The following is a 14110-nucleotide window of genomic DNA, read 5'->3' on the forward strand; positions in this document are numbered from 1 at the left end:
AATTTTGTGATTCATGTGAAAAGGCACGTGACTTAACGTATTTGTGCATGACTTTTGTCTTGCTAGAGCAGAGTCAGAAAAATTCAGGAAAATTCATTTAAACCCTGCACAGTCATCCAAACCCAACACAGAGTGAGCAGGTGAAATTCTCGCTTGGCCTTCTGGGTAATGTGTACTGACAAGGTGGGGAATGTGAGGCACTGGGGAATCTGACAGGTTGCCCGTCCGTCACTGCGGGAGGGACAAGCACACCTGTCACAGCTAATAATGCTTAGAGCTTTTGGCTAGAGGGAGGAGACGTCATCCACCAAAGGACAGTGAGGCATTAGGACATTCCCTAGGACATACAATAGCAAATAGACAAGTTTTTCAGGAGCCGACTACCGACACTAAACTGGAACCATGCAGTTTCTGAGTAAAAACCTAAAGAAAATGTTGGAAGACTACAAGCCACATTCCCCTCTACACTGGCAAAAACAGTATGGTACAGGTACTTCATTCACCAAATGTTCAAACAGTGTACAGTTTAAAGGTGCAACAGTGTTCCCTCAAGGTACATTACATTCTCTTGTGCAGAACAAGAGGTGAATGTGTAAGCTTACATTACTAGGTTAAATGGAGCATATGAATTGAGTTCCACATATTGTCACTGTCTAATTAAAAACAAGTATCCCTAAAATAGCAGCTTTATAAGAGAAGGAAGAAACCTTAACTTTCAATGGAAGACAATATTAAAAGATTATATTCCAAATAATTTTCCAAATAAAGCATTTCCACTGGAAATTTATCATACAACTTTCACACAATGTAAAGGACAGCTGCTGTGTTCCAGTGATGCAGTAAATTAAAATTCAACATAAATTGAGATACATGTTTTTCATTGGACAGTGACAGTATGCAATTAATGTAGAATATGGTACAATTGTTCCCTAATTAAAAGTACTCTGTATGTACCCTTGAGGGTACCACAAAAGTGACAGTTTTTCTGAAGTGTACAGCTTGACGTATTTGCTCAGTAGTGTGTGCATTTGATTCTGGCCCAAGGTCTTCATGAGTGAGACAATACTAATGGCACATCTTAAGTTCAAATAGAGCATGTTTTTTCTTTTTTTTTTCTTTTTAATTGAGGAATTTGACACAAAAAAGGGCAAGAACAATGACTGTCTTTAAACAATTGTACCATACAAAGCCTTACAATCAACATAAAGAAAAGCTTCAGTTTTTTTATACTGACACCCTTAACAAGAAATAAAAAGAGAAATAAATACAAATACAAATAACAACAAAAAGACAGAGAGAGAGAGAGAGAGAGAGAGAGAGAGAGAGAAAGAAAACCCCTAAAAGAAACAACAAAAAGAAGGAAGAGAGAGAGTCAGGGAAAAAGTATCATTGATATTATTACTACTAATAATAAGATAAATAAGTGAAAAAGAGGGAAGGAGGGATTAATTAGTTGGCATAGTCTGAAGTGAATTGAAATATGAAAAAATGGAATTCCAATTTGTGTAAAAAGCAGCGGTGTTACCTTCCAAAGTCAGTCTGATTTTTTCCAATTTAAAGAAATGCATCATGTCACTGAGCCACATGGCAATCGAAGGGGACCTTGAAAACTTCCATAGAAACAATATTCGGCGTCTTGCTACTAGAGATGTGAATGACAGTATGTCTAATTTAATATTAGTGAGTGAGTGAGTGCTTATAGGGAAACCAAATATTGCAATGGAGGGACACATTTCTATCTTACTCCCCAAAACCTTTGATATCGTTTCAAAGTAATTAACCCAAAATCTTTGTAGAGCTGAACAATACAAATGTGACTAAGGTCACAAGATGAAAATCCACATTTATCAAAAACATCACTGACAGTGTTTGGGTAGAATCTAGAAAGTTGAGATTTTGATCGATGTACTCTGTCCCATTGTTTTTTTCTTAATTTATTTTCCATTCTGTGCGTGACAAAACATTTGCATTTATTGATGAGTATAACTAAAATCAATTGAGTTCTGATTAATGTAGGTGAATGAATGAACAGTAAACAGAGATTCATTTATTATCTTTAACCCTTATCCAGTTCAGGGTCACGGTGTGTCCAGAGCCTACCTGGAATCACTGGACGCAAGGTGGGAATACACCCTGGAGGGGGCGCCAATCCTTCACAGGGCAACACACACACACTTTTGAGTTGCCAATCCACCTACCAACATGTGTTTTTGGACTGTGGGAGGAAACCGGAGCACCCGGAGGAAACGACGCAGACACAGGGAGAACACACCAACTCCTCACAGACAGTCACCCGGAGCAGGACTTGAACCCACAACCTCCAGGTCACTGGAGAGATGTTTCTATTAATTTTGTTGTCTTAATTAAAAAGGTTAAATATGAACTTGAATATGCAGTCTCTTATCAACAAATTTGACTATTTTAACCAGTGACAAACTCATGTTAGTATTCTTATTTAAAATAAATAACCAAATACATCATCTGTATTGACAAGTTTGTTAAACCCTGCCACCATTTTTCTGCTGTTATAATTTTTTAAGCTTGGCATATCAGCTGTAAATATTCAAGGCTAAGACTATGATTATGTGAAATATTTTGTAGTCTTAGAAATTAAAAGGTCTCCAGTGTGTGTTTAAGACTACTGGAGACTTTCAATTAATTGGCAAATTCAATACAGCTGAAACAACAAAAACTGACACTAAAGGGAAACCACAGTCACAAAGTAAGCATCCTGTATTTTCTTACAGATGTTGCACCTGTATTCTTACTGTTCTAAAAATAAGTGTGCCCTGTAAAATTTGAGTGAAAAGTTGTCCTGGTCCCAACATTGTTGCTCATTTGTCAGTTAAATAGCATTCCACTTTTTTGGAAGTGGAGATAATATGATTTAAAAAATAAGCTCTCCTTATGAGATCACAATTCATTAAAAAACATTCATAACATTCATAATTCATTCAATACCCCCTTTTTAATTATTATTTTCCAAAGTGCTGTTTTATTTCAAGTGACAAAAATGAGATATTTATTATATTTATGTTAATTGTAACTTACAATGTTAAGGTGGATCAGACGTTGTGATCATGTGATCTATTAAAGATAATAGCCGGCTTACATTTGAATCTAGAAAATAGCACAGCAATATTTGAAAAAAGGGCAGCAGGTAGTGACACAATAACGCAGCTCCAGGGACCTGGAGGTTGTGGGTTCAAGTCCCAGGTGACTGTCTGTGAGGAGTGTGGTGTGTTCTCCCATTGTCTGCATGGGTTTCCTCCACATGCTCCGGTTTCCTCCTACGATCCAAAAACACACGTTGGTAGGTGAATTGGCAAGTAAAAAGTGTCGCTAGGTGTGAGTGTGTGTCACCCTGTGAAGGACTGGCACCACATCCAGAGTGTATTCCCGCCTTGCGCCCAGTGATTCCGGGTAGGTTCCAGACCCACCGCAACCCTGAATTGGATAAGCGGTTACAGACAATGAATGAATATTTGAAACATGCTTTTGCAGTGCTTCTTTCAATTTGTTTCCCTCCTAGCCATCCTCAGGTTTGGAGGGAAGTATGGTAATGGAGGGGAGGTAGAGTTTGTGTGCCAGAGACTGGAAGAACTTTGACTTTTTCTCATTTCACGGCTAGAATCGGAATAGTGTTAGATGCTAGGATGCTGGTTCTTAACCAACTGTAATTACGAAGTGTGTGTGTGTGTGTGTGTGTGTGTGTGTGTGTGTGTGTGATGTGGAGGGGAGAAGCAGGTGGAGCTGGGAGGACAGCCTGCCACAGATCTGTCAGCCAAACTGCTCAGAAAAACCAGCATTAATACCCCACTGACAGACAAGAGCCATCACCCCTCCCACCCCCCTCACATCTCCCACCCCAGCCTCACTGAGAGAGAGTATCAGCATAAAGAAAGAGGAGAGGAGACTGGAGACAGATATGGAGAGAAGAGAGAGCCACACAGAGTGAAGCTGCAGCAAATCTGGGGAATATGCTTGGATGAAAACTGAGTGAAAGATCAAGGACCTTGTGGTAAAATATTTTTGATGTTGAAGCAAAAGGTGGGTTTAAACTAGGCAATAATTCTCACAGTCATAAAAAAAAAATATTTTTGCTGTTAAGTAAATCTGATGTCTTTTTTTCCCTTTGTGCTTTAATAAAGGCGGCACAGCGGCGCAGCAGTAATGTCGCAGTCACACAGCTTCAGGGACCTGGAAGTTGTGGGTTCAAGTCCCGCTCCGGGTGACTGTCTGTGAGGAGTTCTCCCCGTGTCCACGTGGGTCCAAGTGCTCCGGTTTCCTACCATGGTCCAAAAACACACGTTGGTAGGTGGATTGGCGACTCAAAAGTGTTCATAGGTGTGAGTGTGTGTTGCCCTGTGAAGGACTGGCTCCAGGGTGTGTTCCAGCCTTGCGCCCAATGATTCCAGGTAGGCTCTGGACCCACCGCAACCCTGAACTGGATAAGCAGTTATGGACAATGAATGATTGTGCTTTAATGACAAAAAGTGGCCTACTATACCTTTCTGGTCATGTCCAAAATATAATGTGTCAATTATGGCTGGCCTGAATTAAAGTATATTCATGTGATATGTTAGTATTCCATTTTTTGAACTAGCATTGATAGAAGTAATCTTTTATTAACACTTCAGACCTCAAATGAACACTAGAAAACTCTCAGATTCCTGACCATTTTCAGTGCTTGCAGTTCAGTTACTTAAAAATTTACTTGCTAGTAAAATATACAGATATAAACATGATATGATAAACTCCATGCTACATCCATAAAACATATTTTACATACAGAAAAACATTTAATTGTTCATTGCTTTACATCCCGATTGTCATTTCAATGAACCAAAAGAGAAAGTCATCAAAGGTCAGTGGTGCCTCCTTTGTGCTCACCTTTAATTCCTGTTGTGGTCCAACTCGGAGTCACGGAAATGTGCACAGAACAGCCAGAAACGAGTGTAAGTTTGCTGTGGCCAAAACCAATGCTCGTAATAAAGATATCAGATGCTGTTTATTTATTTATTTTTCTCTTCAGTTTATTAGTCGAGCCTTGAGATGTGAGAGGAAACATAAACTTGAGTAGAACAGTCCTGGAAATCAGTGATCAGTCATATTTCCCTTTTCAAACTCTGAAAAAAAGGGGCAGACAAAGATGTTTATTGACCTATAGGCCTTTTATTAACAATCAATTCTTTTTAAATATTTAATATTTTAAAAGCAAAGCATTAGAAGCATTAGATCTGCTTTGTTTACAGCAGGGGAGAGCCCTTATACAGTACACGCTACATTCAAAATTTTAAGTTAGCTATTTTAATATGCAACCATTGTATGAGTACATTCAGTTGTGCACACATAGATTCACAGGATAGCATGAAATAAAATGGGGTGCTTACGAGAACTGTCCTCATTCCCATTGCCAAGTTTTGGCTGGAGAGTTATAAATTCTCCTGTGTAACTGTCTATTCTGCAAAAATGGAGCTTGATTCAATAGCTAAAGATGAGCTGCAGTACTAATCATCCAACATTAGTAGCTGAATACTCCAATCAGTTACTAATACTCCAATTCTTAATGCAATATACAGCTCTGGCTCAAGAATGAGTAACAGAATAAATATTAGAGCATATCTTCAGCAACCCAAGCACTTCAAAGACAACAGATCAGTGATTTTAAAATAGTATTTATTTGACTTAATTTACAAATATTTCAACTGATATTGGATGGACACATACACAGTAGGGATATAAAATGTTTGGTCATAATACAAGAAGTGTAACTACATAAAGCCTCCTGGCTACATGACAGTTGCTTTATACTGTACAAGTTTGTGAACTCCCCTAGGACTGAACCAACATCAGAATGGGTGTCAATTCTATTAAACATTGGGGTTTAGTGAAACAGCATCTCACAGGTGTACTGCAGCATTGAAGCATCATGTAGTTACACTGGAACAATCAAACAACATGGAGTCCTATTCAAAGGATTCGGCAGTTTTTAATAAGGGGGGGGGGGGGTAGGGGTTAATCGGGGAGGGACATAAACTTGTCAAAAAAGTTGAGTGGTGTGACACAAGAGGAGGATTAAATAAAATACTTCATAAATAGGAAGGCTATTTTCAGAGACAGGTATTGGCAGCATGTGCTGGAATGTGTTAGCTTTAGTTGTATAAATATTTGTTTTGTGACTAGTATCCAAAGAAGCAGATTTGTTTATTCTGTATTGCTATTGCTGCAAAGTCAAAACAGATGGAAAAAACAAAACAAAACAAAACAAAAAACAGCTTACCCTTTAGTACCGATCTTATGTTGTTTTATTGTAATAAACAACTGGGAAGTTGTTCCGGTGCAAAATTCCTTTAATTACTTTAAACCCATTAATGATTTTTTTTTTACAACAAATGCATGTACTCTGTATTATATATTTGATTATTTTTATTGTGTTTTTTTTCTCACCATGATAGTTATGACAGTTAGTTTGACATATTATGAATACTGTATATTGGAAGACTTGACTGGTATTCTGGGTATATAAATATAGAATGTTTTAACACATCCGACTACTGTAATAAATTGTGCAAACCCATAACTATTGTGCAAAAATGTAGTAACGCCTTGATTTTTTTTTTTTTTTTTTTTTTTCTTAGATATCACGGACACGAAAAAGGGGAAACAAAATCAGCATTATTCCACAAATCTTATGTACACAAAGAAATCAACATGTACATTTTTCATGTTAAAGATCGCCTACTGCAGGATGCACAAAGTACACATCACGAAAGCCATTCACATAGAATTGGAGAATGTATGAACCCACAGGTCTAGTGAATGTCTAGTAAAAATGCAACATTCGCAGACAAGGTTGGCCTTGTTTTCCCTTAATTCGCCCTCAACCCATCACCAGAGTTTTGGAGCTACATTTAGTGGAAGTGTAAAGGTGAAGGTGTTGGGCCTGGACATCCTGAAGGACGTGCGCTATGCCTGAGACAATCTGTGCAAAGACAACCATGTGAACTTGTGAATACAAGTGTGCTAGCTGGATTGTGCCAAGTGTTCCCAATGATTTTTCTTCAAAATCTGTGTGGCATTCAGGCATCAGAACTGGTAAACTACACCATTCTCTTTAAGAGACCAGGTCCAAGCAGTCCTCTTTCCACAGGTGACAACCCCCACCCCCCACCCCTAAAGAACCAAACCTGCGTTCCAAAGTCCTCAGAGATTGGTTTAGCGCTTAGATTTGAAGAAACAGTCTCTGATATCCACACCTTTTCTTCAAGTACCAAGAGCTTTGTTAGGAGGTCACTAAAGTGTAGATCATACTGGAAAACAAGAGTGAGAAAACAGTTAAGCTCAGGCCATGCACACAAACAACAACAAAGGAAAACAATCTGTTAATCTTCATAAAGTGACTGAGGCCTGATGTTTAATGTAGCACGAGTGCGATTTCTGAGAGCAGGCCAGTTTTACAACAGGCAGTTTGCATTGCTTTATTTGAAGATGCCATTAAAGAGCACTTGTAAATGCCCATAGAGCTGATGCCAGCGGGAGTGAGTTTGACGTTTCAAACACTAGCAAACTTGGAAAAACAGCTTGGAGCAAGTTATGCTGAAGTTATGTTTAATTAATCAAATCAACAGAACAAACTTTGGCATTAGTCATGGAAGTAGGGGGCTACTGAGGAGGAACAAAGAAGTCTGTTGCTGTAGATATACAAGCGTTCTTGGAAACATGGGGCTTAGAATAAGGCTTTGGACGAAAGGCCAATAGAAAAAAAACCAAAACAAAACAAAATAACCACAGAAGTGTAGAAGCCTAATTTTGATCACTGGCTAAACATTGCTGTAGTATAGATATGTTCTAATTCTTCTGAAGTCCTGGTGGCACACACACAACATTTCAGAGTGTGTGTCATTTGGGATCTCCTCTGGCATTAATGCATTGTTCCCAGTTTGGCTCTGGGCTCTGAGGAGGGAGTTGGAGGTCCCACACCCATTACTATAATCACCAAATAGGTGCTGCGAGTCAGCAGTAATTAACATGAAGGACCGAAGCAGTTTCACACTGTAAAGGGAAAAGACAGCCATAGTTAATCAGAGACCACGTATGTCATGCACTAATTACACTGTGTGTTTAAAGCACTCTATACATGGCCAATTTGATGGCATATGATGATCTGTCAACTATTCTGACACTCATTCTTCATTCTGCGCAGCATTTTTATTCATTCAGTGAACTTTTATAGTAGATGTTTTTGATTTGACATGCTAATCATGCTGCTAATGGTAACATTCTGTCCTGTAAACAACAGAAAGTAACTTAAGCATGAGCATTTTAAAAAAAATATATGTTTGAGTATGCACATAGTCACTACCAAGCAGGGAGGGTGAAGACTAGCACATGCTTTCTCTGAGATATGGGAAGTTTTCTTAAACTCAGCTAATTATTGGACAGCTCAACACACTTACAAAAAGAACTCAAACTGCACTAGATAGCATCATGCTAAGCAGCTAAGTGATGAGGAAAAGGGAGGACCATACTATCTGGAAGCTCAGTTGTTCACTTTTGGAGTTCATTAATCTTTTGTATCTGCCTGATCCTGTGTCCAGAACCAACCCAGAAACAGCATATAAACCATTCACTAAAATAATTGTGCATACCTCTGTGTGTGTGTGTCTGTGTGTGTGTTTTCAAATGTTGATTGTGGGTGGAAACTGGAGCACCCGGAAGGAAACCCATGAGAGGAGAGAATACCAGCCTCTATCAAACTCAAGACCCAGAATTTACATTTTAAGATGTTTCTACAGTTTAGGAATGTCCTTTAAACTCTGTACTAGAGTTTGTTAAGAGAGAAAATTACTGGAGGTGTGTACAGCCTTATTTAGGGCATTTTCCTACAACTTCTTGCAATTTCAAGGTCATTTTGTCATCAGACAGCTTCACCTCTTATATCTGCCATCTCTTTACTTCCCACTGGGGCTTCAAAACTGCCACTATTACTTTAAAGGATCCCAACCTACTTTACAGCATTTTGAAATGAGCAGGATCACACAAGAACTGTACAATATTGGGGATTTTGGAAGGATACTAATACAGTAATGATATATTAAAATTATAATTTTTCATGAATATGACCTAGCAGAAAAGTTTCATATATCATGGTAACTAATAGGAACTCTTTCCTCTTATTAATAACTGTTAATTATTTACCTTACACTAAACACTGTGGATGTGTGTCTGTGTTGCCCTGTGAAGGACTGACGCCCCTCCAGGGTGTATTCCCCGCCTTGTGCCCAATGATTCCAGGTAGGCTCTGGACCCACTGCGACCCTGAACTGGATAAGCGGTTACAGATAATGAATGAATGAATGAATGAATGAATAAACACTGTGGGCCTCATTCATGAAACACTAGCAGAATTCATTCATCCATTATAAACCACTTTTTTGTTTGGTACACAGTAAATTCACCAGTGTTAAATCAATACTTTTAGTGTTATCTTAACACTGAGAGTGTTAAATTATTACATTTACATCATTTAACACTAATAGTGTTGATTTAACGCTGGTGAATTTCTCAAATAGTCTCAAAATTTCATAGATATGAAAATATGAAAAAAAATTTCACCTGGTCCTGAAAGCATGTAAAGTATGTCCAACATTTGGTATTCACAAACATATGTTCTCCTTAAAAATCTGGTGTTTACAAAGCTATCAAAATCTGGTGGAAAGTTTTCAAGAATAAATTTCAGGATTTCCAAAATTTCACTGAGTTTCACTGAGTAGTAGTAGTACATTTATTTGGATTCATGTGGCATAATTCTGAAACAGATTGGAAAAACAGACACAGCAGTGCTGCTGGGGTATTTAAATTTCAGTGTCACTGCTGGAATGAGAATAGCCCCTTAAACCAAAATATTCTTGTACCATTTATGGACTACTCCATGACCAACACACACTGCTGAAGTAGATAAGCTACTCTGACTTTTTATATACAAGGTGGACCAACAACTTAGGTGTGCAGTGCTGAGAATGCTCTACCACACTAATGTTACATCAGTTGTGGTGGTCTTCTGAAAGACTGGCGTCAGAAAAAAAAACCCTTGTATCCCTTAAAATATCTGTTTACATACTACAGATTAATGTTGGAGGTATGAATGTATTTAATTATAATTATCTATAATTTCTAGAGAGTTTTTATGTTGGTTTTAGATTTGTGAGGGGGGAGTTGAAGTGACTGGAGGAGTGCAGTGATGTTTTTTCCTGACCTTGCTTTCCCCTAAGGCTTGAGAAGGACTGAGCAGAGGAACTGGTGTGACATTTTCCTGTTAAAGCCTTGTCAGAAGAGTTTATTCAGAGCTCTCTTCTCTTCAGAGTGGCACTGCCTTGTCTCTAATGAGGCACAGAAATACTGGCTGCAGTAATTTGGGGTGATCATCCAAGAGCTCTGATATTTGACGTGTAACTGATCTGTGAAGGGGACCACTCTACATAGGTGCCCCATATAATTGTTATACATGCTTAGTTGCACATATAATGGTCTATAATATAATGGTCTATTGGTCTATTGGTTGGTAGATTCTTAATCCAGCAGTGACACTGATGGGTTTAAAAACTCCAGCAGCACTGCTGTGTCTGATCCACTCATGCTAAAGTCAGTGTCACTTCAGTGCTGAGAATAATCCACTACCCAAACACTACCTCATCTGACACTAAAATGTGTTCTTTTTATGCAGATTTAGTCCACAGTTACTATTTATTTACAGAGCTTAAACATAAAATGTGCCTTAACGTATTTTAGCATCAAATGTTCAAAATATATTTGAGAATAATAATGAATAAGAAATCAATCATGATAAGTGATAGTACTCATTTGTTTTTCGTTTTGTAAACACAGTATTTTGGTATTTTAACATCCATTTTTTAAATTTTGTCACTGGCAAACAGATTTATCGTCTTCAGGTCCTGGGGTCGATCTTCGGGTCTGGGGAGTTTTTGTGTGCTCCCTGGGTCTTTGAGGGTTCCCTGCAGGGGGCTCCAGTTTTTATCCCACAGTCCAAAACACATGTCTCTAGATAGATTAGTGGTGTAAAATTGTTCATAGGTTTTAATGTGAGTGAGTGTTTGATGCCCTGTTATGGACTGGTGCCCTGTCCAACACACACTGCAACCATGAACTAGATGAAGTGGTTAGAGTATGATTATTCATTCATTCATTCATTCATTCATTCATTCATTCATTATCTACAACCACTTATCCAGTTCAGGGTCCCGGTGGGTCCGGAGCCTACCTTGAATCATTGACAGGAACACACCTTGGAGGGGGCCACCAGTCCTTCACAGGACAACACACACACACACATTCACTCACACACTCACATCTTTGGACACTTTTGAGTTGCCATTCCACCTACCAATGTGTGTTTTTGGGCCATGAGAGGAAACCCACGCGGACATAGGGAGAACACTAGAGTATGATTGGATGAGGTTTAATGAAATGACACTGAGTGGGAGTCAGTAACCAGTGACCTGACTAACACTTCAGAACCAGGACGCAACTGAGCAAGAAACTTTCTTGACTAAGACTTTGAGCGACACGTAAAGGAGAAGGGCTTGATGAAGGGGAAGTACTGAAGAGAGTCCTCTTGTTTACAATATTTGATTCAGTTTCAGATTCCACTTCTTGACTCTCATAACATTTGGACTAGTACTGTTTATGCTTTAGTTTGTTAAATTAAGTAAACAAGGTGTAGTTGTGAAATAAAATGTGCTGTCATTTGATCACAAGTGCCAAACTTTAGCACACAGCTCTAAGTAGGTCAGAGGGTCATGCCATGAGAAATCTTGGGTCAGAGGGCTGGAGTGGTACAGAAGGAAGATGTATAGGTGACATTCATCAAATCACACACTGTGCATTTGGTTCAGAACTCCTTCAGAATCTGCATCCAGTTTGCTGTGCATTTCAGTTGGGAAATGCCCTGAGGGCTTCCTGGTAATGTAAGGGGCTTGTGCTGGTAGGAATGAAGTGCGAGCAGATAGGTCTGTGCAGGGCTGGTGGGGAAGGGGAGGTTTAGGAAGATGTTAGTTCTTTAATGTGGCATAACCATGGAGAAAGAAACCAACTCACTACCATCACCACCAGAGTCCTAAACAGAGGGAGCAGTCCGGTAGACGCTATAGAAGCCAATGGGGGAGTGAGATCACCTCATTAAATTCAGTAGGTTATTATACACTTCATGTCCAAATCTTTGTAGACGCCAACTACAATAAGAATATTCAACTACTTTAAGATGCACACACTGTATATAATATTCATCCCATGGAATAGGATGCTCTGGTGAATCACAACATGATCTTAAGGTTTATTTTACCCAGTGCTGGGTGTCTGACAGTGGGGTATGAACTCGTTCAGCATTTGACTGTTGAATTGTGTTCTTTTTGGACTCAGCTGGAGTGACATTCATGATCCAAACATCCAAAACCCGGACCTGATCCTACTAATTATCATGAGAGTGAATGCAATCAGATCCTATAAGAAAATGTTCGCACAAGAGCAAATACTCTCTAATACTCCCTATTTTAGTATAAATATTGGATTAGTAGATGTCCACAAACATTTGGCCATATAGTGTATGAGGTACAAAGAGACACACATGTTTAAGCAGATAAAACCCTAAAGTGCAGTAGATGCTTTTTCAGGATAGAGGTAGGAGTTAAGCTCTATTTGAGCTGATTTATTATTACCAGAGGAGGCAATGTAAGAGATTTCAGTTACTGATTGCTGCAGGACAACATAGGGGAATACAGGTTGGTTGTCATTAAAGATGGGTAGAAAGAAAGAAAGGATATTTATTAAAAAAAAAAAAACACCCTCCCCCCACCCTCAAAGAATAATTAATAAAATAACAGCCCAGATGTTGTCTACATTTATGTCCAGACATCCATCCATCCATTATCTGTAACCGCTTATCCAATTTAGGGTCGCGGGGGGTCCAGAGCCTACCTGGAATCATTGGGCGCGAGGCGGGAATACACCCTGGAGGGGACGCCAGTCCTTCACAGGGCAACACAGACACACACACATTCACACCTACGGACACTTTCGAGTCGCCAATCCACCTGCAACGTGTGTTTTTGGACTGTGGGAGGAAACCCACGCGGACACGGGGAGAACACACCAACTCCTCACAGACAGTCACCCGGAGCGGGAATCGAACCCACAACCTCCAGGCCCCTGGAGCTGTGTGACTGCGACACTACCTGCTGCGCCACCGTGCCGCCCATGTCCAGACATATCCAGGTATTTTTAAAAACAGACGTTTCTCTAAATGAGGGTGCCAGCCCAGTAGAGGGCGAAAGTTCCTTATACGACATGACATATTTACACTGGGTGAATCAGAGAAGGAGCATGTTGGTGGGCTAACAGCAGTACATCCTTACGTCTCAGCTGCACCATTATAAAGCAACACTAAGTAGTATTTTCACCTTAAAAATTACAGCTTCAAAATCATTGTGATGCTCCACTGAGCTGTAATATGGAGAACAGAACCACTGTTGTTGCTACTCTGGGCTCAGCACTGTGGAAAGTGCACTATACAACTGTGTTTTCCTACCCTCCTCCTTTATTTCAGGACAGTGCTATAAAGCTGAATTACCACTACTACTACTACTACTATACATCGGAGGATGCTTTAATATAACAATAAAAGGGAATAAAATACGAATTATAATGAAATAATGACAATAAATATAAATCAATAAAATAATATTACACTCTGCAACTGTAGGGGGAGCTCAGGAGCAAAAGAATTTTGCTTTAAATTTTGCTGCAAAAATGGACTCAGTCCACAAATCAGAGACCGCAGAACTAGCCATAGTGGCTATGGCTATATTTCAGGTTAATTCTGAATACACTCTTCTTAATTTAAATGGAAACGTGGCATGCATAGGCTCAAAGTGTGATATCAGCTACGTTTTGCCACTAAACACAACTCAACCTTGGAAGGCATTGTCGAAAAACCCTACATTTTCAGTGCAGATAATCTCCATTTTTAATAATATCTAGATATGGGTTGACAGGGCCTCAAAGAAGTATTAAAAGAACCTAGTGTTTAAGCACT

At 39.2% G+C, this 14110-nt stretch overlaps 1 protein-coding gene across 1 annotated transcript in view; it reads right to left on the reverse strand.

The window, feature by feature from the left end:
* Nucleotides 1-5261: 5261 nt before the first annotated feature.
* The window catches only part of cnih3 (cornichon family AMPA receptor auxiliary protein 3), a 77922-nt gene continuing 69073 nt past the window's right edge, over nucleotides 5262-14110 (reverse strand). The window contains exon 6 of the mRNA XM_066677399.1: nucleotides 5262-7313. Within this exon, the coding sequence (XP_066533496.1) occupies nucleotides 7286-7313 (28 nt within the window). The 3' untranslated portion in view covers nucleotides 5262-7285. The remainder of the gene's footprint in view (nucleotides 7314-14110) is intronic.

This window comes from Hoplias malabaricus, chromosome 7, assembly GCF_029633855.1.
Source record: "Hoplias malabaricus isolate fHopMal1 chromosome 7, fHopMal1.hap1, whole genome shotgun sequence".
NCBI lineage: Eukaryota > Metazoa > Chordata > Actinopteri > Characiformes > Erythrinidae > Hoplias > Hoplias malabaricus.